The sequence below is a fragment of the Gossypium raimondii genome, chromosome 7, assembly GCF_025698545.1.
Source record: "Gossypium raimondii isolate GPD5lz chromosome 7, ASM2569854v1, whole genome shotgun sequence".
NCBI classification, from domain to species: Eukaryota; Viridiplantae; Streptophyta; class Magnoliopsida; order Malvales; family Malvaceae; genus Gossypium; species Gossypium raimondii.
Window position 1 is genome coordinate 3,720,212 of NC_068571.1, and position 23,362 is coordinate 3,743,573.

Sequence of the window (23,362 nt, forward strand, 5' to 3'; positions counted from 1 at the left end):
ATAAAACTCATGAAGCAATGGTCAACGCTCATTAGGTCAGTCGCCTACATACAAATTGGATGAAAGAACACAAGATTTAATCACAGATCGCAGTTGAGATCAAATGGACAAAAAATGGCAACAGAATGCAGTCGAGTTCTGAGATCTATCATCCAGATATGAGGAGAGGAAAAGGTTAAGTTACTCTTTATACTATTCAATTTAGATAAAACTATTTTGATATGTACTGGTGTTCATTCATAACATGCTTGCCACATTATCAGAATAATAAACCAGGTTAAAGCATTCAAATTGATTTGTGAATCATCAATATCTTCATGGTAATTAATGACATTTCAGATGTTCAAAAAAGGTCAAACAAAGCTTATAAAACTAAAACTTGTAGAAGAAGCAATATTTTACAGAACAGACAAAGTGCTATACATCTGAAGCATACTGAGACTTACAAAAACTTTTGCATACAAAATGCAGGGACCTTGCCAAGCGCAATCAACTTATAGAAACATCATAAACACACTGATATAAACCATTAAAAAGGCAGGAGATTGTCACTGGCCATCGAAGAAAACATCCTTTCATCCTCATCTTGCAGAGAGCTCATTCTAGAATCTAGTATCTCCAACTGGGATCTCACCCAATGGGGAGTATTCCTACCTTCAATCCATAGAGCTTCTCCAGTATCCTTGTGCTTAAAATCTGGATATCTTGGGTTCCTCTGTACATGGAGGAAACAACATCGAGTTAAACAGCTAACACAAAGTGCTCACAAATTTTCAATAGTAAATCATTTAATTCTGTTGTTCAATCGTGCCACAAGCATAAAAGTAGTAACTCATCTACCTATCCCAATAGAAATATAATATTTTTCAGCCAGGAAAGCAAACTCTTGTTCTGATTCAAAAGCAAAATCTAATATGATCTTCTTGATGCATGTAAAGCATTGGCAATTCAATGACTAAAGCTAACTCTTAAATCTCCTTCAATTTTAAAGGTCAAACAAGTAAATACAAACGCATACAACCACATCAAATATGATTGCAAAGCACTTCCAATTTCAACAATGAGATTAAACATCTACCTTGTTTTTCCTATTATCCCACCATTCAGTAGGATTGGCGAAAAAAGCTTGCCATAGTTCCATAGCAGACCCCACATAATTCTCACCATTATAGCCAACTTTCCTATCTGCAACAATAAATCCAAGTTAGAGACTACGAATATAAGAAAACAAAGTCACATTGCTATTTATCCAAAAAAGTATTTCAGTCATTCAAGAAATATGACTTACTACTTGACATCCCACTAAAGCCACGATCATTAGAAGCCATTGAAGGAGAGTTCCTTTCGACAAAATTTATTTGTTGGACAACTATCTATAATGTGAAACCAAATATAAGTAAAACAATAAGAATATATAGTTCAATTCTTCAATGAGCCAAGGAAAAAAAAAAGGGGGGGGGGGGGAGGGGTTATAGTGATTTTAAGTTACCTTGTAATAAGTCTGCTGTTTGCCATCATCACTTTCAACCGTATCCGAAACCAGACGACCGCATACATATATCTGTTGTCCTTTCTCCACATGCTGATACGCAGTATTGGCCAGCTCGTCCCAGAATGTCAAATTAATCCTAACAATAAAAGAGAAAATATGGGTAACAAAAGGTACAATTTTGGGGATAAATTTTCATATTACCCTAGAAAGGCAAGTAAAGAAAATTTACCAAGTAGTGTCGGTGGGGGATTTTTTGACGGCTAGTCGTGTCCAGGCGAGGACTTTACCAGAAGGCAAGTGCTTGATTTCAACGGGGGAGCCGACATTGCCGATTAGGTGCACCGTATTACAAAGGTCCTTGCTCCACGGGATTTCAGAGGGTTTTGGGTACGATACTTGAAGGTTGTGGGTTTGGTCTCTGTAATCGACGGAGCATTTTAGCGTTCGGAAGGGAAGACGCTGTCGTTTAGCGAGAACAGAAGATGAGTTCAGGGGAGTCGGAGATGGGAAGAAAGCCAGGGTTTTGGTGTTTGGTTTAGGGTTTTGCGAGACGACGGTGAACAACATGTTTCGGCTTGATACTAGGGTTTGCCCAAACGCCATAGCGGCTCTTTCTCCTTTTTGGCGCCAAGAAGGCTAAAAGCAAGCAGAAAGGGTAGAAAAGAGAAATGCGTTCGGCTTCTTTGCCGGCCACTGTAATTTGGATTTTCAGAATGTTAAAGCGGCACATGAAATAAAGCGGTAAATTACTGCCAAGGTCATTCAACTATTATTACGTTTACACTTTGATCAACTAATTTTAAAGTAATCGTAATTCAATACCGTACCATTGGATATACCATTCTTATCTTGATATTGATACACCGATATATTTCAATGTACCGTTTTCAAGTTTATAAACGTTTTAAAATATTTTCACGCATATATTTTTATTTTTTGATAAATTATATATTTAAATATTTTTCATATATATTTATACTCAAATTTTTAGTTTCTTATTAAATTATAAATTATTTTTATAAAATATATATTATATATACATGCAAATATATCTCAATTACATTCATATAAATATATTTATATATAAATATAAATTTTAAAAGTATTAAATAGGTTTAATAATTTAATTTAATTTAATTTAATAGGTTCGGATTTTAAATATGATTATAGAAAAGTTAAAATGGTTAAAATGAAAAATTTTAAATCTGTTTTAAAATATCAAAATTTTGTAGCAACCGTTATGGGTCGGTACGCACAGGTACAAGCCAATATTAATCAAAATGAGCCGAAACACACCAAAATTTTGACCAAAACAGTACATAAACTACTTGGTATTGGTTTAAGACTGAAACAATACATACTGACCGGTACGACCAGTACAGGTACGGTACCAACTAGCATGCTAAATTTCAAAAAATTATAAGTTGATTACTAAATTATTCGAAATTTCTCATTTAAGTTATTGGGCTGTTAAAGTTGCTAATGGATGTTTGATGGTGGTTAACTTACTATTCATCATGGGGTAAATTATACTCAAAATCACTCAATTATTAGAAATTTTACACTTTAGTCACTTAACTTTAGAAAAGTTACAAGTTGGTCCTTAAACTATTCAAATGTTTTAGAGTTTTAGGGACCTCCTTCACAATTGTATTCCAATGATCTTGTCATCATCTAGCCTCCTCCTCCTACAAAGAAACACATCGAAATGGAGTTTTACTTAATCTTTCAACTTTATGGTTTAATTTTCTATGAAATATCCAAAAACTCTGTTGATTCAATATAACGATCCGGAAGTTAGTGGTATTAGAAAATTTGATTTCAAGACTCTGTTTTCGTAAACCGATACCGTAAATATTTTTATTAAATATTTATGGAGTTATATTAGAAATGAATTGAATTTTGGATAAGTAATTTTATCAAATTAGTGTTTAATTAAAGTACAGTGACTAATTTATAAAAGTGGTAAAGGTTAAATTACTATACATTTTAAGTGAAAACTTAGATTAAGGACCAATGTGATAATTATACCATAATGGAATTAGTGGGCGGTAAATGATTAATGTATATATATGTATATTTTATAATATAAAAAGATTAAAATTAAATTATTAAAAAATATATGTATGAAAAGTGGGAAAAAGAGAAAACCTCCGCCTAGGGGTTTTAAAGTATAAATCTTCAATTGATTAGTGCAATTTAGTCTTTTTCTTATAATTTTTATGTTTTTTAAATCTTCAGAGCTTAATCTAGCTGACTCGTGTGTTAATTTTTGTAACTTTTGAAGTTTTTGAAAGATGTCATTGATGAATTCTTGAAGTTTTAGGTACTAAATTGATAGATTGTAAGCTTAACAGGGACTAAATTGTGAAGTTAATTTATAGTTTTGTGTAATAGGAACTAAAATGCACAAATTTTGAAATTTTGGTAGAAATGAGAAATGGGAGGTCCATTTAGGACTATAATAAAATCAGCTTGCAAATTTGAGTTCTAGATTTAAAGTTATGTTAGTCCCGGTTTTAGGGACTAAATTGAATAAAATGAAAAAGTTTCTTAAAGTAGCAATTGAATGTGAAATTATTTGTATATGGATGATTTGGTATGTTTGTGTTAATCTGTAGCTAACATCGACTCAAATTCCTCGAAAAAAAAGGAAAAGATAAAGCCATCAATGAATAGCTCAAAGTTTATGGTTTGTATTTCTATAATCTAAACCATTTCAATTGCTGCATTTATGAACTGTGTTGCATGGTAAGATCATAAGGTACGTTGTAAATGATAAAACGAGCTTATTTGAATTGATTTGGATTGATTGCTAGTTATAAAGACTAAAATGAATAGTTTTGAAAATATTGTATATTATTATAAATGTGCAATTGAATCTGTATTGTGATGAAATAAGTTGTTACATATGTGGAATTGAGAAATTTATTATAAATGAAATAGAAATAAGGGTGGAAGGCGGATGCCAGATTATAAGTCCGAAATGTGAATTTGATATTGCACAATTTAATCGATTCGATTGATATATGGAAAAATGTATAGGCTGCAATTGTGATAGCTCGATTAAAGATAATAAAAAATTAATTATATAATCAAGTGATGCATTTGGATTTGTAGATTGACATGTTAACTTGCATTCAACTTGCATTCGAATTTTCGGTTTGTTGGTTCATTAGTTCATTGTATTATATGATTTATATTATGTTCTAATGTTTGAATATAGCAATACCATTGAGTTGTACTTAGCGTACAGTTTTGTTTTCCATTCGCAGGTTAGGTTTTGAATGTGTATGCTTGTCAATATTAGCATTCAACCGCAATCCCGGATTCAGCGAGTTGGTGATGTTTCTTGTAGTTTAATGACATGTACCTAAAAGAGTCATTTGTTTATATTCTACTAAACTTGGAGGATGAATTGGTGTTTGATGCATTTTATATATATGTTTAGTGTAATCTTGATAATGGTATAAATCATATGTATGCGTAATGAAGTTCTTGAAGCGTGAATTAGATAAGTATGCATAATGGCTTGAATGGTTGATAGTTGAAAAGTTAACATTATATTGTTAGATGGTACGCTATGAATAGGTGAATTGGTATGAATATATCTAATAATAGTTAATACCTTGATAATGTAAATATGATTTGAGTAATGGTTGGAAAGTTTATTAGGTGTGCGCAAGTTAGCATTGTGACATGTATGTATTGTTGATGTTTATTTTAAAATGGTATGGTTGAATATGTTGTGTCATGCCATAGAATGTTTGAATGGTATTTGAATTGGTAAGTATTGGAGAATGAATGTGAATCATCTATGCATGTTTTAGTAGTGTTTTGAATTGTCTAATACATGTAATTCATGTTTAACTTACGCATGAAATAATAAATTGAATGTTGGGATAACTTTGAGTGCACTGTAGTACATTTTTGGCTAAAACAATTTGTGACATCGTGATGTCGTTCGAATGTCGTCATAATGAGGCAACCACGTTGTGACACTAATCTTAGGTTGTCGGGATGAAATTGGACAATGAGTCACGTCGTGATGAGGAACTCACTCATGCCACGTTGTTGGCCTTGTATTTGAAATATTTTCATTTTAGTCCTTCTTCAAATTTGAATTAGCTTTAGAGCTCTTGTAAGCTCGTACTAGGCCCGAAAATGATTGTATTTCATGTTGATTATATAATTGATTGATTGATTATCAATAAATTGCATATTTCAAACACAATTTGATTGTGGTTGCTTCAGCGACCGAGTTAAGTAACAAGGTGTTACATTTAAACTCAAAGCCCTAACAGAGAAGCTCTCTGATCTCTATTAGCATCATAAGATGGACGTCTAATTCTATTATGTTCCTCTTTTCAACTATATTTTCTCCTTGACCTTTTTGGATTAAACCTTCGTCGCCTAAAACTTATTGACTAACTCATATACGAATCTGGTACATTTGAGTTTCTTTTTTTAATATTTTGATTCTTTTTTCTCTCATTTATTCTATCTCTTTGCTCCTGTACGTTATGTTTAGGGTTTTTTGAAACATGATACTTTCTTCCTTTTTTATTTACTTTCTTTAATCTTTTTTGTTTGTTTTGATTGTGGTTTCGATGCTATTTGGTTACTGGTTCAAGGTAAGAGTGTGTGAACAACTTAACTGTGGATTTTATTAGGTTTTGGTTTTGGCTTAACGAAGATGGTAAGTGCATTAAGAATGAAGGGTGGTTGGAGTTGGTTGGGTTAGAGGTGAAACATGGGTTGACAATGGCTTTGCTAGAGCTTAGGGCTTGAGTTATTGACATTGTTTGGATTATTGTGCTAAAGAGTAATGGTGCAAAGATTGAGAGACCATGGTGTGAACTTAATAATAGTTCAATTACCAACTTGTAACTTTTTGGAAATGAGTGACCAAAATTTAAACTTACAATAATTAAGTGACCAAATGATAAATTTACTTGTACCTACATTAGACATTCACTAGCAACTTAGTAGGCTAGTAATCAACTTGTAACTTTCGGATAGTTCAGTGACTAATTTGTAACTTTTTAAAATTGAGTGACTAAAGTGTAAACTTACTAGTCATTGAGTGATATTGATTGTCACTTACTCAAATAAAGTTAAGAATTGCGTGGAGAAATTTGAAGCAAGCCCAAATTGAACCTATTTTTCTAAGGTCCAATAAATGGGTGCGATTAATAGGGTAGAACAAATCACGCTCTAAGAAAAAAAAAAACCCATTGGACCAGAGTTTTTCCTTTATCTTTCAACTTTATGGTTTAATTTTCTTTGAAATATCTAGAAACCTCGTTGATTTAAACTCAAAGCCCTAATGAATAAGCTATTTGATTTCCATCCACCGTCATCGGATGGTTGTCTTACTCTAACATGTTCCTCTTCTCAGCGATACTTTCTCTTTGACCTTTTAGATTGAGCATTTGTCTCTTGAAACTCTTCGACTAACTTCTAATTGAATCTAGTACGTTTGAGTTTTCTTTTTTAAATATTTTGATTCTTTTTTCTCTCATTTTATTTTGTCCTTTTGCTCATATAAGACTTGTTTGAGGGCTTTTTGAAACATGTGACTTTTTTCAAATTTTTATTTGCTTTTTTGGGTTCTTTTTTGTTTACTTTGATCATGGTTTTGGTGCTATTTGATTATTGGTTTAAGATAAAGTGTGTGAATAGCTTAGTTGTGAATTTTATTGGGCCTTGGTTTTGGCTTAAAAGGAAACGATGAGTGTGTTAAGAATAAAGGGTGGTCAAGTTGGTTGGACCAGAGGTGAAACATGGGTTGACAGTGGCTTTGCTAAGGTTTTGGGCTTGATTTGTTGACATTGTTTAGGTTATCGAGTTAAAGAATAATGGTGCAAAGTCTGAGTGACCATACTGTGAACTTAATAATAGTTTAATGATTAATTTGTAACTTTTTTTAAATTAAATGACCAAAATATAAACTTACTAATAATTGAGTGTTCAAATTATAAATTTAAATGCCCTATATTTGACCTCCATTAGCAACTTAATGGGCCAGTGATTAAATTGTAATTTTTTAAAATATAAATTTACTAAGTGTAGGTTACCCAAAATAAAGTTAAGAACTACGTGGAGAAATTTGAATCAGGCCCAATCCAAGACCAAACTGAGGCCCAATAAGTGGGCGCAGTCAATGGGAGACGAGCAAATCACGCTCCCCGTACACCCAGAAAAGCGCACTTGTAAGCTATATAAGCTATTGGTTTAAATGTTTGTTCTTTCCGTCTTTCATCATCTTCTTCTTCCCAAAATCTCTCATTATCGAGTTTAACCAAGGAAGGGTCTTAAAAACTCCTGCCTTTGAAATGCTTTGTCGACTTGCGTCACAGCGTCTTATCGAGGTCCGTCAAGCTTTCCGTCTATCTTCTCAGGTATTCATCTAACTTTTCTCTTCCATTTTCCCGCTCTCAACCAAACACTTCTCCATCTCATTTTTTCGCTCTTTTATTTTATTTTATTTATTTCCCTGTTCCACAGGTGTATCGATCCTTCTCCACTGCCTTGAACTATGTATGTTCTAATCCTCCCAGCAATATATATATTTAAGTTGCATAATGTACTGAAAATTCCTGGGATTTTCCTCCATAAGTAATACTACTAGAAAAGACGGTTGATTGAATGAATTTGGCGCAATCTTTTTTGCTGTAGCACATTGATGGCCCAGATAACAATCCCGACCTTCCATGGGAATTTTCTGAGGCAAACAAAGCAAAGGTTAGTAAATGTATGACTAGATTCTTAAAATTTGAGGAATTCCGATTCTTAAAATTTGAGGAATTCCGATTCTTAAAATTTGAGGAATTCCTATATTTTCCCAGAAGTGTAATATAGTGAAGTCAAATGCCATTAATTTGCTTTCTCTACTAAAATGATCTTAAAGATTCACATTTCATGTACTGTTGTTGAAAATTGGTTTGTAACACCATTGCTTTTCTGTATTTTATGTAATCTGAATCAGTTTTTAATTTTACTTTTAGTAGCTTTGTAAATTGTAACGGTTTTTAATCCAAATTTAATTCTAAACCTAATCCTAATTTATTATTCATAGGTCAAGGGGATATTGTCTCATTATCCATCTAACTACAAGCAATCTGCTGTAATACCTCTGTTAGATCTTGCACAGCAGCAGCATGGAGGGTGGCTTCCTGTATCAGCCATGAATGCAGTATGTGGCATGAATGCTGTTAACTTGAATTCATTTGATGACATGCATTAATATTCCTGAACTGGTAATTTTCAAATGCTTAGAGATCTAGTGATATATAGTTTATATTAAGAGACCTATAGTTTTGTTAGATATGGAAACTAACCAAATTTGGAGGCAAATTCAAGTGACATTAAATGTTTTCCTTGCTATTTGGTTTCTGGTTCAGTAAAATGCTGTTTTTAATCCAAAATGCATCACCAACTCGTATTTTGTGATGTATGTTGCATTTTGGTTTGTAGGATATGGCTGACATGCAACTAATATCTAAAAAGGGATTATTAGAGCGTTCACCACAACAGCAAGTTCCTTATGTTTGTCCCACAATGTTACCATATGCTTGGCTACTCTTATCATTGTTTCAGACAAATTCCATGCTAGGGACTCTATGAAATGTATCACACTGTTGTTGATTTACATATAAGACTTATAAAAGAGGAAAAGCCTTAGCAACTACAGGACTGGAAACCAGATAATTACTTCTAGAACTATTTGATCCGGTGTTCAATTTGATTGTAAGAATGAAATGCAGAATTATACAATTGTAATAATGGCCTTGTCAATAGCTATTTTTCCTTTATCTGAAATCACATAAGAGAGGTGGCTAGATCTGTTTACCCCTGAAACAATTTACTTAGTACTTGGGTGATTCATGTAATAAAAGGATATTTCTTCATTATGCATCACTCAGTTGTTAGTCTCTGCCTGAAATGAAACTTTTGTTATGATAATTGAAATCCATGAAATTTTCATTTAGCTAATATTGAATGGTGCAGTCCTTTTATAAAGCAGAAGCTAAATAAATTATACTTACAATGAAACATGTAATGAATTGTGCAGGTGGCAAAGGTTGTGGGAGCTGCTCCTATTCGCGTGTATGAGGTTGCAACTTTTTATTCAATGTTCAACAGGTCAAAGGTTAGAATTTATGTGTATGTTTTGCACCTTGGGACCTCTTTTCAATGATCAAAGTTGCAAAACCTATATAAATTTATTCAATGGCTTTTCAGGTTGGCAAGTATCATCTATTGGTTTGTGGCACAACACCATGTATGATATGTGGTTCACGAGAAATTGAAGGAGCCTTATTGAAACACTTGGGGGTTGAGCGCAATGGTAAGTGTTGTAAACATAGTGCTTGCAGTTTATACACACATCATGTAAAACTCATGTCAGAGTTTGAAGTTTTAGATTGTATTGAATATGAAGTATCTATTGTTTTTATCATTCAGAGGTAACAAAGGACGGTTTATTCTCGGTTGGAGAAATGGAATGTATGGTAAGTCTTTCCCTTTACATGTTTACTTCTTTTTTTCTCCATAATGCCAAATTTTATTAGAAAATCTATTTATGCTAACCTTTTTTTCCTTAATCACTCTCACAAATTTAACAGCTTTGTAAATGTTTTCTGCAGGGATGTTGTGTAAATGCTCCTATGATTGCAGTTGCTGATTACACCAATGGATCTGAAGGATATACGTATAATTACTATGTGGGTTTCTGTAGAGTTCTTTTCAACTTGCCTGATTAACCATAACTAGGCAGTGTGCTCAATTGATAACCTACTGGATTTTTAATATGTGCATTGCCATATTTAAACAATGCAGGAAGATGTTACTACGCAACGAGTTGTTGAGATAGTTGAGATGTTAAGAAAAGGAGAGAAGCCACCGGTAAGCAACTAGATCAGAAAATTGCTTGGTTTTCCTCACAGTACTTTGGGGGTTTTTCGAGTTTATCATTTTTTTGTTTGCATAATGATGCTTATGCCACTAATGTTTGTTCTAATCTGACTTCTATATATCAGGTTGGCACCCAAAATCCTAAACGTATCATGAGTGGACCTGAAGGAGGAAATACCACTTTGCTAAGTGATCCAAAACCTCCCCCTTGCCGAGATCTTGATGCCTGCTAAAGTATGGAGTTTTCATGTTCCTGTTGAATTTTTTAAGCTCAAGCAGCCATTTTTTTTTTTGTTTTTTATCTGCCAATGTAACATCTGGTGGATTTTCCTTGGAATTTCAACTTGGTATAAATTATTAGATCACGAAAATGTCTCTGTACCGGATGATTGATGTCACTGTTTTGCATAAAAATTCTTTGATGGAAACAAAGCCATAATTGTGGCATTGGAAATACCTTAATCTTCTTTTAAGCTCACAAAATGCCAGCATGTTGTGTGATAAATTTGAACACAAACTGTTTGACAGCAAAAACAATGCTAAAACCGAGTCGTCACCGTCACCCAGCCCCGGTCTATTTTTCCCCACGTCCAATTATGGTTATGTAGAAATTAAAAAGGAAGTCAAATTACATTCTGGAAAAGCACCATCAAGTATAAGTTGGACCATTGTAAGAAGCATTTTTGAAATGGCCAACCAAAAATCAGAGCCACACTAGGAAAGTGCTTCCATCATCATCCACTACCCCTCACCATTTTGATACAAAAAAGAAGACATAGCCAGTGAGCTTTGACCATATAAGGGCCTGCTTGTATTTTCTTAAGGGATTGACATTAGACCCTGTTTTGACCCCCCAAAAAAGAAAAGTTGAAAAGAAAGGCAAAAAGGCAAGAGCTATTGGCATCTGACTTTGATTGCAATTTGAACCCACAACACAACTTATTTTTGTTAGGGGAGTTAGAATCTGACAAATAAAATGTGGGGATCCCTATGCTTACCTTTTTCTTTTGTTTTTTTCTCAGGTTTATGAAGTGGGATCTGTTTCAGGCTTAACAATAGAGGAAGAAGTATCTGGTGGTTGTGTGTGGTAAATGGCCTTGGCCAGTGAGACAGGCATGATACAAAGAGCCTTTGATTGAAGGAATTGCATGGCAGCTCCAACATTTTCTTCCATGAGTTTAGCTACATGTCGCTCTGTGCCATCATTTGACCACTTCTCCCATGCTGGTTGGCTTCTTCCACTCTCACCTCTTTCATCCTGGTGTAGAATACAGGAACCTCAATTGCCTAAACGAATACCAAAATATATAAGAAAATATGTCCATACATATACAATTCATTACCTCAATTGAGGATAGTGGGATGTCTATCACAAAGGGTGCCACTGCAGCAGCTCCCCCCAACCTACTCATGGTCAAAACCTGTTCAATAATCACATAGATAAGTTCTTCAAATGAGAATGGCCATTTATTTCTCTTCATTTCCTTAAAAGGGATAACATTCTTGACTCGAATCCCTTGAAGAACTAGTAAAAGACCTCCACAGGAAAATTTCAGTGATGCTTTAGCAGTATTTAGCTAAAGAGAAAAAAGGAATATGCGAATACGAATCCACCAACACGGACCCGAAAATATTGACAGAGGAAAACTTCTGAAAGTACAAGGCATATTCAACTGATAAGGTATCAAAGACTGATCCCATAAACATGAGCAGCAACACAATATTCGGTAAAGCAGAAATATGAATAGGAAATGTGAGAGAAAACAGGTAAAAGAGTTAATGATACCTTGACTTGGAGCCTCAGGAACTTCACATAATCTACAATTTCATCAAGCATCGCTGCTCTATCAGTCTACACAAAGAAACATACATGACCTTAAATGGAGTAAGATGCATTATACATGGTTTTCTTCCAAGACATAAAATCTACCATTAAAGTCACCCATGTTTCAAAAAGATTGCAACTTAACCAAGTTAAACAACGATAGTCAACTGTAAAGTTATTACAATACGAGGAATTAGGACATTAACCCATTCAATATTTGCACACAGTTAGAGTAACAGAAGTAAATTTACGACGCGATAAGCATAAGGAACTGACCTTGTTAACACTAGGAACAAGTTCCTGCAACCCCCTGATTCTTTCAGCAATTCTCTCCCTCCGCAACTGTGGTTTAGTTCAGCATGGTTAGTCACAATCGCAACCATTTGTTGAGCAGATTCACTTCACTTTTGCAATTTCATGGCATAAGAAGTAGGCAATCAAATGCAACTTCACCACCTACTAGATTCCCTCCTACTAAAAGATGCTATATATGAACGGGGCTTTACATCATATCATTTTATTGCTATATATGACTTTATCTCGGCTAACATTCATGATACTCCTAACTTTAATGCCCTTTGATATTTTTTGTTATTCCAGTGTTTGCTATGATAGTTTATAATAAATTTAATCTTTACCCGTTCAGCAATGCTGTGTGGATCCGTGGCCTGTCCTCTTCTAGCGCGCACTCTTGGACGCATGGCCGGTGGATGTGCTGCTGCTGCAGCAACTGCTCCTGCCATTGGCTGCCCATGGAAAACCTGGAAAGTTATATATATATATATATATGTATATGTCACCACCACCAATGATAAAATTTAAAGAATATATGATAGCACTATGGGCTATGGCTCGTAAATATTTGAGACCACAACCTGTTGTTTAGATGATGAGTATGATGGTGATTAGTAGAATAAGTTGACAATATAAATTACCATTGTTTCTTACGTTTTTTACAGAAGCAGTTCTGCCATCAACCACCCCCTCGCGGAAGCGCTTGCCGCGACCGGAAGCTTCCTCTTGCTTCAAAAACCCGCCTTCGCCTTGCTCCAAGCTTAATCCCAACGGAAAAACCTGTCCGTGAAAGGCACCGCCTCCACCGCCGCCGATTCGTCCGAGATGGCCTGCTCCATCAGCGGAGTTGAGGTGCAGAAACATTGGCGCTCCAGCCAAGCCACCGTCGGATCCCGCTAAGCCCGTGTCAGTATGCGCAAATTGTGGCAGCCCAAGGATTTGGTCGAGGAAACCATCGGCGGGAGCCTCGTTGGGGTTACTAGCCATAAGGAAGTGGGAGAGATAGCAAAGCAAGTGAGTTGAAAAATGAGTCGAACTGGCGAGTTAGTGCTACCACACCTACATATATGCGAGCCAGAGAGAGAGAGAGAGAGAGGGGTTTTATGGTGGATGAAAATGCAACTCTTTACGTAAAAGGGAATGGAGTTGGATCAGAATTACGTGGGAAACCATTTCTTTTATTTTTTTGGTCTCCCGTTTGTGATTTGTCACCATGTCGATGTCTCTATAGTCTGTGGTCAGAAAACGGCGGCGATTCTTTTAAAATTTTGTAATATTAATAAATTCCGGCCAACTAATTACCGTTGTGATTCGTGCGTTGTCTGATGAGTGGGAAGCAAGACTCTGCTTTGCTTGCTTTCTTGGTTATCCATTTGCATTTAAATTTTATTAAGTTTTATGAATTTTCTTTAAAAATATTTTAATATTTTTGTATACATTCTTTAGGTATGATACTTTTGGTACGTAGTGGTATTAAATCAGTTTTTAAATGAATACATTTTAAAAGTATTTTGTTTTAGTTAAATGGTAAATAAATAATATGTTTAACTCTATTGCAATTTTATTTTATTTGATTTTTAATAGTAAAAGGATTAATTTGATTTAATTTTTATAATAGAGATTAATTTGATTTAATAGTATAAGGGTTAAATTGATACATAGGACGAGGAATTTTTTTAGTAAGTGGAAGTTTGATAAGTGCCTAAATTCTCAATTATTTGTAATTTTGTTCTTAATTATATTATTTATTATGTATTTAGGGAATAATTAGAGAAAAGTGAGGTTCAAGTTTATTTTTGAAAAGTTTCTACGGTTCGGATTTTCAACACATTGTAGATTCAATATTTTGGCCATAACTTGAGCTACAAATGTTCGTTTTGGGTCCATAAGTGGTGGATTTAATCGTTATACTTTAATATTATTATTTTTAGTCTTTATATTTTTTTAAAATTTAAAATTTCAATTCTGACCAAACGATAGTTGTCAAATTCAAGTTCTACTATTTTCAAAATCTAATGCGGCAAATATATTATCACATGTATAATGTTATATTAGCTTTTTACTTATATGTATCACTCAAAAAAATCAAATGAATTGAACTATCATCATTTGTATCAAGACATAAATTTCATATGAACTAAATTGTAATCTTACGCATAGTACACATACCAAATGAATTTAATCATTATTGTTTAGGTCAAAACAAACATTCAAAAGTTGAAAAGTACATAACTAAAATAAACTAAATTAAAGTGCAAAGATTAAATCCATAATTTACACATAATATAAGGACTAATAGAAGAATTTGACCAAATATACACAACATATATTAGTTTATGGGGCAATATTTGGTAGACTACGAGTGAAACTTTTAGACTCTACAAACAGGGTTAGTATGATGACAAGTGTCCTATAAAATATAATAAAATATTAAAAGAAATAAGATACATGACAACTTTTTACTTTGCTTGTAGAGCTAAAAAAAGTACACCGTCAAGTGTACCAAATATTAACTATTATTTTAATATATACTAGTGATTTTATCATACGCATATGCATGTGAAAACTACATATTTAAAATGCAAAAGGACATTTATAAGAATATAACTTATTTTAAATAAGGCTAATTTAGTAATTTTTCAATCATTAATTAATCTATGACACTAACTCAATCAACTATAAAAGTCCCAAGAATGTGGGTGAAAACTGATAAAGTAGAGTTTTCGATTTATTTAAAATGTAAAAATACAAAAGTACCCTTATAAGAATAAAATTTATTTTGAATATGTAATAATATTAATAAAATCCCCATGCAGCCTCTGCATTCCCTAAAAATGTTCTTTTTTTTTTTTTGTAAAATCTAAACGATTTCTCGTGTGTTTGTATATATATGGTAATGAAATTTAACCCCATACAGCGAAGAAGATTGTTCTATGCAAACCAAGAGGGGAAACTGAAGCTATTAAATAATTGACATTTTAAACAAATTAAAAGATTATATATTAATACAAATGATTTTGTGTTAAAAATGTTACAGTAAAAAGATACTATAAAGTTTGCCTGCCTGCCTCATCATCTTCTCATTCTTTCCCAGACTTTGATTTGACAAATCGCAGGTCAGACCAGCCGGCTGGAACCTATCCAGAACAAAAAACCGATTGGCGGCCTTTCATACGTTAATGAAAGATATGTAAAAAGCTCGCCGGAGATGATTGTTCAAAAGCAGACTACCAAACCAAATGGCATAGACATCTCTCTATTAATCTGATCTTGGTCTATTTGAACCACCTTTCTGATGGTTGTACAGCGGTAAAAGCCACTGTGACCCGTGTTTCCGTCTTCCATAACACCGGCAATAAAGTATCCCCAATGCTGCCATACAAGCAATGGGAATTGCCCACCTGCCAAAATAAATATAAACATTTACGAATCAAAAATTGGTCACACTCTATTAAGAATGAACCGGCAACTGCTATACAAGAACAAGCAAGTGCAAAGTGTTTATGTTATATTTTACCTGTCCAAATCAAGGATGGGGCTGTAAACAATAGTTTCCCAAGCGGATACGATGAAGTGCCACACAGGATTGTAGTAAAGAGACTCCGCTGACCAGAACATCCTCGTATATGTCTCTAAGAATATAAATAGTATCCATGCTGCCATTTCGACCAAAATAAATTTTATGATGAACCGACCAATCACCACCATGACAAGGGAGAAGGCCACCAACCAATTGAAGAGCCTTTGATTGTATTCCTTGATAAACAGAGAACGCGACTTTCCCAGCATCTGCAATATTATGGTACATTCGAGGAAAACATATTAAGTAGCAAAGACACAAGACAATACAAATTGTTGCAATTTCATTACAGAGCACCATAAACGTATCTTTTCCATCTTAATAGGCAATTTCAAATTATCTGTTACCCTTCTCACCCACACAATTCCTTCAAAATCAGGGTGTTGAGTTTAATTGATATTATTTTGGTCTCCATTCTTCAACAGGGACAAAGAACATGACCTTACTGATCACTGATCCAAGCATTAAACTGACTCGAGCTCATTTTGAAATGTTCTCGTAACACTCCTAGTCAATAATATTGAATGATCCTTCCATCTTTCCCATTAAATATTGCAACAGAAGGAAAGTAACATTTCATAAGAAAAAGGAAACCGAAAATAAAACTGCAAGGTCTCCTCTTTACCTTCATTATTCGTTGCTCGTAATTGGCTTTCGAAGGCCCAACACACTCCTGCTCAAAGCTTTGGTTACATTGCTGTAAACCTGCATCAAATTTTGCCATAGTAGGAAGTCTAAGAACTTGAAGCTGGTCCATTCTGTCCTCACATTTGGTATATAGTGCCTCACACAGCCTTGTGGACTGATATTCATTCGTCATAATGACATTCTTAAATACCTAAACAAAATTTTTAGCATTAACAACATGAGAACTACAAAAGCTTGTAGTAGGACGTACTACTTTTAATATCCAGATGGACATTTATATAAGATAAAAAAGAATACGGCTGGCATGATAAATAGTTAACCACAAAAATGCCTTCGTAAAATTTCTGCCTGCTTGAAGAGTAGGCAATTGATCAAACAGCTGAAATCCGATAAACCCCTATGTGGATTTCCCATCCAAAAAGGAACCTTGGAAAACTTCATAGAAGGTAAAAGTGATAAGAACTAGACAAACTTCTAATACGACTGCCAATTTAAGTTTCCCACTAATTTTCTTACAAAAAATTTCCTTGCCCTACCACTAAGCAAGATTTTGAAATGTTATGGAACCAAGAAATTGAATACCCCAGGTAAGAAAAAATGTGAATGTATGAATTGATAAATTATCATTTATAAAAAAGAAAAGAAAAGGTGAATGCCCCCTCAAAGTAGTCAGTACCTCCTTCATTTCTTCATCCAGTTGGTCAGCAGATTTCTTTGCATGGTGACGGCCAAAATGTTGTTCCTCAAAAGCCTTCATTGCTTCCTCTCGGGACCTTTCATGTGCATCTTGTAAGGATTGCTCTGGCATAGGTAATCTTAATTTTCCCATCCTTTCACTGTATAGCTTCAAACATCGCTCAAGGATACCTTTATTGAAAACCTCTACGAGAGAGCCTGTTGATGGGATCTCCCCTTTATTCAAAGCATCGAGTATCTATAAGATTAAAAATAAAAATGCATATTAATAACACTAAGTTGGACATCAATTAAACATGATCTCTAACAATGACTAATTTAAGAATTCTCAGAATTTGAGCATAAACTAACCTGCTCGAGGAAAGAAACAAATTCCTTTCCGTTTAAATACTTTCCCTGCACGATCTTTGGGCGTATAATACTAGCCACAAGCTCTTTCAATTGCCCTCTTTTCTTAACATACATGGGATCAAGGTCGTCATCCTTCAGGTCACAAAGCTTTGTTCGCATGAGATGAGGCTGTAATTCGAATTTCAAGCAATTAGATACTAAATGTTTACATTTTACAATAATTTTATCTGCCTTGCAAAAATAAATAAATAATAATCATCCATTTGCCAACAAATAACATAGAGCTACAGGAAAAGGTGTATCTGCGTTCCATCATCATTAATCTCACTAAAAGCACACACAAACGACTTTGCTTTTCGTATACCACTACATAAAACAAAATATAAATGCTAAAAAACATTTACATCATATACGCATCAAACATTTACATCATTTACACACAAACGACTTTGCTTTTCGTATACCACTACACACAAACGACTTTGCTTTTCGTATACCACTACATATACGCATCAAACATCCATTTATTTTTCTGTTCAGAATGACAACAGCAAGTGGAAATGAGAGAAAAGGGAAAGAGCCAAGGTAATAATTGAGCAAAACAAACATATTTGAAACTCATACTTGTGGTAAGCTAAATGCCGTGCTGTTATCCCCCATTACAGCTAATGAGTCCCGAATCTGGTTAACCTGAAAAAGTTCCAGGATCTGTCAAATTCTAATCCAAGAAAATGTTAGTCTAGATAGAGCCTACAAGAACAGTCACAGAAGGAATACCTGATCAATATTTTTGTCCCCTGAAAATACAAAAGACACACCATCATAAGATCATCAGAAAAGTAAAGCAAGATTAACATAAATAAGCATCGGTCCAACAATGAAGCAAGACTGAGTAAACTAACCATCACTGTTAGGGACATGCCTAAGTGCCTCATCCACCATTTCTTTCACTGATTTTCCTTCTGTATAAAACCCATAAAAATGTCAGTGAATTGCCTCTATATAGTGTGGCAGAAGCAATAGCCTAATTGGAGCAACACACTTCAACTCCAAAATGAAAGCATTGAGTTCAAATTTGCTCTCCTTAACAAACAAAAAATTCAAACTAAATAGAGAAAACAAAAGAGGAAAGAGATGCGCCAAGAAAGGAATGTCTCTCAAACCACAGCATTCTAAAAAAAGATTAGAAGTATAAGAATGGATCAAAATGAAAGTTTAACCAGAAATGTATACAAGCACATAAAATCAATAGGAATCTGATATAGAACAGAAGCTAGAAAGGGATAACTCCGATGCAGATATAATATTACATGCAGTGGCAGTGCTATCATGTCCAAGGTCCATTGACATTTAAAGTAGCAGGCCCTTATGACACTTCATAAAACATATGCTGGAAATCAATTATGAACTTACGCAGAAAATCACGCTGGATAAGCCACAAAAGTTTTGCAGGTTCAAAAGCAATGTCTTGTCCCTAAAAGAATGCAGTTATTTGTTAACTTCCACAATAAAATAGCTTCATTGCAGAAGCATAAATATGAAAAATATTTTAGGGAGCAATAAAATACCTTCACTCTGTTCTCCATGTAATATTAGTCAAGCAAACCACAAGAAAGGTTAGTGTCTATATTAACAGGAACTAAAAAGTAAAATACACCAAGCTTGCTCAGTGCATATAATAAATTGGTATTACTTTCAATTTAGTACATGGAAGAAGCACAAACCTTCCATAAAATTCTTCAGCAAGCTCAACAGCAAATGACAGCCGAGATATGTCAGCTTCACGAATCTAATGACAGAATGCACAAACAAGAGCATCAATAAAGAATCAACCCGTTGAAGGCTGCTGCCAATTCTGTGTTTCAACACTTTTGAACCTCAAGTCCACAACCTAATGCATGGACTGCAATTCTATATGAAGACTTTAAATGCTAAAATTCCCAGCATCACTTTTATAAGTGTATAGTATGAGAAGCACTTGGAAAATAACAGGATAGCACTTTAATTTTAGCCGAGATGCAGATTTGCAAAATTTCTTATGAAAACTGTTTTTTGAAAACATTTAGCCTCATGGAATTTAACTTGAATTATAAGGGTTAAAACACTATCATTTCAGCTTCTAATATCTCAACTTTCCAAATAAGAGCATTTGAAAACAAGGAAAATTATAGAAAATTAACTAACCGTCTCAGGCAGGTTGTAAATTAGTACAGAGCTCATAACAGTTGCCAATGCAAAAATCCTGCATCAACAGGAACCAGAAAGGTAATATAACTAAATGTATACCATATAAAGAAAGTTGAAGTACATATGTTGGATTTACCTATCGTCGTATACATTTGACTTCCCAACACTTTCAAAACCCTCGGTGTCAAGGTAGAAAACAGAAGTTCTTACTCCATCAATATCCACTTCTAGCGGGGTTCCCCAAACCCAAATCCCTAATACAGACGAGTGTAAACATCAATTGTGTAACCATTGTGCATAATTGTAATATCACTGCTGTCTCTTACCCTTTGTTTTTGTGTCACGCATGTGTCCAACACCAAATCCTGAGGGATAAACAGGAAAAAGCATACACAACAAGTCATCAAATAGATCCCATTCAAAATAATAAGAATATGTTGAAAGTCACAACAAGGTCTATGAAACAACAAAGTAGCATATGGTAGTGAGAATCCACCTTCATCACAAGACAGTGAAAGAAGTTGATTTAGCAGAAAAGATTTGCCAGAACGGTAGGGACCAATGACCTGAATATAAAAATCCAAGAAAGATTGAAAATGTGTGGGGGAACAAAGACCAAAGGAATTATTCTAGAAAAACAAATTAGGTAGAATTTCAAGTTAGATGTGTTATGTAACAGGAACAAACTAATTACTGTCAACTAGTTTTCACCCAGAATAAAGCATTCGAGACCATTGAAGAAATCAGTACATATTGTATGGTTTGTATCTTATATGTAGCAAATATTTCCATTATGATAGCCATAAATTATCAAAACTAATGATTTGCTGCATCAAATTTCTCAAATTTACCTCCCATCAAGATTTCAACACTCATACTCAGGATAAAATTCCCAACACTCATGCTAGCATTTCCATAACATTAGCAAACCTTTTTTTTCGTTCTTTTCTTACTTTCTTGAGTTGGAAAAGGGAAATGCACCAACTTTAGCACTTCACTTTTTGAGTCCCAATGATATTAAGAGCCTTTCTTATTTCTTTGTTGGGACATGCTTAGCAATTCATATTTTAAGCCTAATTGATATTTGGAGTAAGGTGACCGGAAGAAACCCAATAAACTGCAAATCCATACTAGATGTCTGGGAACGGAATCGAAAACTTACAGCAACAGCTGAAATAGGGGTAGTTATTCTGCTGATGGCTTCCAAGCCTTCCCTTGAAAGACGAAGCTTTGTATGACCAGGATCAGGCTCCACAATAGGAAATCTGTATGTATTAATTTATATAAAAGAGAGAGAGAGAGAGAGAGACCAGCATCAGATTTAGTAAAGACAAATTGGAATATGTGAAGTTATTAGAAAGGCATAAACAACTAGCAGGCAAAAGCTAAATTCAAATCAAACAGCTAGCTGTTGCGTTTAATTTACAACTGAAAAAAAATTCCTACAAAAGCACAAATATTTTTAGCTAATATTCAGCATATGCCCAAAAAAAGGGCCGCAAGTCCACAGTAAGTTTTATAGAAAAAAGCAACTTCTTATGCATAAGAACAATGCTTTTTGAAAGAGCTAGAAACCAAGCATCTAATGACGATATTTTTCATTCAGCAGAATGGATTACAAACGCTCCTCTATATTAAAGCAGCAAAGCACATTATTTAGACATGACGCAAACCAAGCAAGATCATATGGATTTCATTCTATAGCTTCACTTCTTTAGTTGCACTACTACAGCACAAATTCTATAATCTATAAAGGCTGCATTAGTTTCCAAAATAAATTTGCCTCTTAATTCCTTATGCTTCCCGTATATAGCAGCAAAACATTAAAATAAGCTTCGGAGTGTCGGCATAAACCAGCATTAATCATTTATAAGAACTTACAAGCAATAGGTGATCTAAAGACTCAAAGAACTAACTGCTCATTAGTTCCATCAAACAACTGGCACTCACAAGAACATCACGCAGAGCAGGAACCCTTAACTGTAACAAGAATTCCAGAATCCCAATACTAAAAGAATCGCTTCATTGAAGGATTAATACCATGATCTATCTAACTAAGCAATTGCATATCAAATTTGAATCAAGCTTTAACCTTTTCAAGATTTGTTTTTGTCATTTAACATGAAGTTGCCAATACTTAACATCCCATATAACATCAAGCCTAAACAGAAAGTCAACAGATTGCCTCTCAGAATATTATTTCGTGTTCAATCCTAATGGTATTAGACCAAATCAGGAACACATCCAAGAATATATAAAAAAAAAAAAAAAACTATTCGGCGGCATTAGCTACAACTAAATCAACAATGTGCCAACGAGATCTTTAAAAAAATGCAAACGAAAGTGTCTCGTTTTAAAGCTAATAAATAAACAAAACATATCCTAGTCAACTCTTTAACTACTCCCAGCAATAAAATCAAATTCAATACAGCATCAAAGTTTAAATACAAACAAAATAAACAAAAACAAAGGGAACTTACGGTTGATGAAAATTATCAATTGAGGAAGACCCAGATACCAAAGAGAAGAGAAGAATCGAAAAAACAAAGATCCAATAAGAAATCTCCATTGTTAGCAAAGATCGCTATTTTCCCAATGCAGATAGAAGAACTATACGAATAAGGCAAACATGAAAAGAAAGAAAGAAAAATTTAAAGGAAAGAAATAAAAAGGAAACGGCAAGAATGGGATCTAACAAGACCCTGTAGAAGGGTGTACGTTAAGCATCGTAAACCCGCATGAGAGGAAATTTCAGGGAGAAAAACTACATATGAAACCCAAAAGAAACAAAAATGAAGAAACAGGACATGAAATTTGGAGTGTAGAGCAGGGGATCCGAGCCTTCACGGATCAGAGATTTTTTTTCAAATTTTTCTTGTTATTTTCTATGTTGGGGAAGTGGAAGGGTGTGGTAAATAGGGTTAAAATGAAAGAAGAAGGGTGGAATCTATAAATTAACGGTGATGTTAACCGTCAAGTTGAGAACACTCGGAGGTCAAATGTATACGTGTCTTGTTTTTATTGGTAAGTTGACTAAAGTACTTCTCTCAATTTTTCTTTACAAATCTCATTAAAAATATTAAAAATTTATATTAATTTTTACAAATATATTTATTGCATGAATAGTAAATATGCTATAATATAATATTATTCTAATAAATTATGATATTGATAAATTAGTAACATTGCTTAATTCTATAATACTGCATGTTGAATGCCATTAAAATGGTTCCAACAATTAGTTAGCTATGATAAATCGTTTGTGGATTGTTTCATCTTTGAAGCTGATGCAGATATATTTAATATATACTAAAAAGATTTTTGTATGTATATATATTAAGGTAAATTCATTGAATTATAAGTAGAAGAA

At 34.0% G+C, this 23,362-nt stretch overlaps 4 protein-coding genes across 5 annotated transcripts; 1 reads left to right on the top strand and 3 right to left on the bottom strand.

Moving 5' to 3' along the window:
* Positions 1-277: 277 nt before the first annotated feature.
* On the bottom strand, positions 278-2,229 carry LOC105766636 (protein OSB2, chloroplastic). The gene is made up of 5 exons (XM_012586169.2): positions 1,722-2,229; positions 1,490-1,628; positions 1,289-1,373; positions 1,079-1,185; positions 278-715 (listed from the first exon to the last, which is right to left on the bottom strand). The coding sequence occupies exons 1-5, from the start codon at positions 2,093-2,095 to the stop codon at positions 530-532; spliced, it is 891 nt and encodes a 296-aa protein (XP_012441623.1). The 5' UTR covers positions 2,096-2,229; the 3' UTR covers positions 278-529.
* Positions 2,230-7,763: 5,534 nt separating this feature from the next.
* Positions 7,764-10,943, top strand: LOC105766628 (NADH dehydrogenase [ubiquinone] flavoprotein 2, mitochondrial). The gene is made up of 10 exons (XM_012586158.2): positions 7,764-7,896; positions 8,003-8,035; positions 8,174-8,239; positions 8,574-8,690; positions 9,570-9,647; positions 9,740-9,845; positions 9,962-10,008; positions 10,144-10,221; positions 10,337-10,402; positions 10,537-10,943. The coding sequence occupies exons 1-10, from the start codon at positions 7,831-7,833 to the stop codon at positions 10,642-10,644; spliced, it is 765 nt and encodes a 254-aa protein (XP_012441612.1). The 5' UTR covers positions 7,764-7,830; the 3' UTR covers positions 10,645-10,943.
* Positions 10,944-10,988: 45 nt separating this feature from the next.
* LOC105766618 (transcription factor UNE12) lies at positions 10,989-13,657 on the bottom strand. 2 transcript variants are annotated; one of them, XM_012586147.2, is made up of 6 exons: positions 13,185-13,657; positions 12,875-12,982; positions 12,513-12,578; positions 12,198-12,263; positions 11,755-11,832; positions 10,989-11,669 (listed from the first exon to the last, which is right to left on the bottom strand). In XM_012586147.2, exons 1-6 carry the CDS (start codon positions 13,515-13,517, stop codon positions 11,436-11,438), a joined length of 885 nt encoding a protein of 294 aa, XP_012441601.1. In that variant the 5' UTR covers positions 13,518-13,657; the 3' UTR covers positions 10,989-11,435. The 2 variants fall into 2 exon arrangements, with proteins under 2 accessions (XP_012441601.1, XP_012441593.1); XM_012586139.2 differs by having other exon boundaries at positions 12,875-12,997; positions 13,185-13,653.
* Positions 13,658-15,490: 1,833 nt separating this feature from the next.
* On the bottom strand, positions 15,491-22,903 carry LOC105766603 (uncharacterized). Its single transcript, XM_052633774.1, is given in 17 exon segments — positions 15,491-15,931; positions 16,048-16,319; positions 16,736-16,948; positions 17,435-17,692; positions 17,806-17,973; positions 18,430-18,495; positions 18,583-18,602; positions 18,708-18,767; positions 19,219-19,279; positions 19,374-19,427; positions 19,490-19,594; positions 19,990-20,047; positions 20,129-20,246; positions 20,319-20,357; positions 20,489-20,558; positions 21,155-21,257; positions 22,473-22,903. Coding segments are annotated over 17 exon segments (1,896 nt in total). The 5' UTR covers positions 22,562-22,903; the 3' UTR covers positions 15,491-15,789.
* Positions 22,904-23,362: the final 459 nt, after the last annotated feature.

Coding starts and splice junctions, on each gene's coding strand:
- LOC105766628 (XM_012586158.2), top strand. CDS start 7,831: ATGCTTTGTCGACTTGCGTCACAGCGTCTTATCGAGGTCCGTCAAGCT. Junction 8,691..9,569: donor CTGTATCAGCCATGAATGCA/GTATGTGGCATG, acceptor TGAATTGTGCAG/GTGGCAAAGGTTGTGGGAGC. Junction 10,009..10,143: donor TTGGAGAAATGGAATGTATG/GTAAGTCTTTCC, acceptor TGTTTTCTGCAG/GGATGTTGTGTAAATGCTCC.
- LOC105766636 (XM_012586169.2), bottom strand. CDS start 2,095: ATGGCGTTTGGGCAAACCCTAGTATCAAGCCGAAACATGTTGTTCACC. Junction 1,629..1,721: donor TCCCCCACCGACACTACTTG/GTAAATTTTCTT, acceptor TTTTATTGTTAG/GATTAATTTGACATTCTGGG. Junction 716..1,078: donor GGGATAATAGGAAAAACAAG/GTAGATGTTTAA, acceptor CTCCATGTACAG/AGGAACCCAAGATATCCAGA.
- LOC105766618 (XM_012586139.2), bottom strand. CDS start 13,517: ATGGCTAGTAACCCCAACGAGGCTCCCGCCGATGGTTTCCTCGACCAA. Junction 12,264..12,512: donor TTGTTCCTAGTGTTAACAAG/GTCAGTTCCTTA, acceptor TTCTTTGTGTAG/ACTGATAGAGCAGCGATGCT. Junction 11,833..12,197: donor TCCTGAGGCTCCAAGTCAAG/GTATCATTAACT, acceptor ATTATTGAACAG/GTTTTGACCATGAGTAGGTT.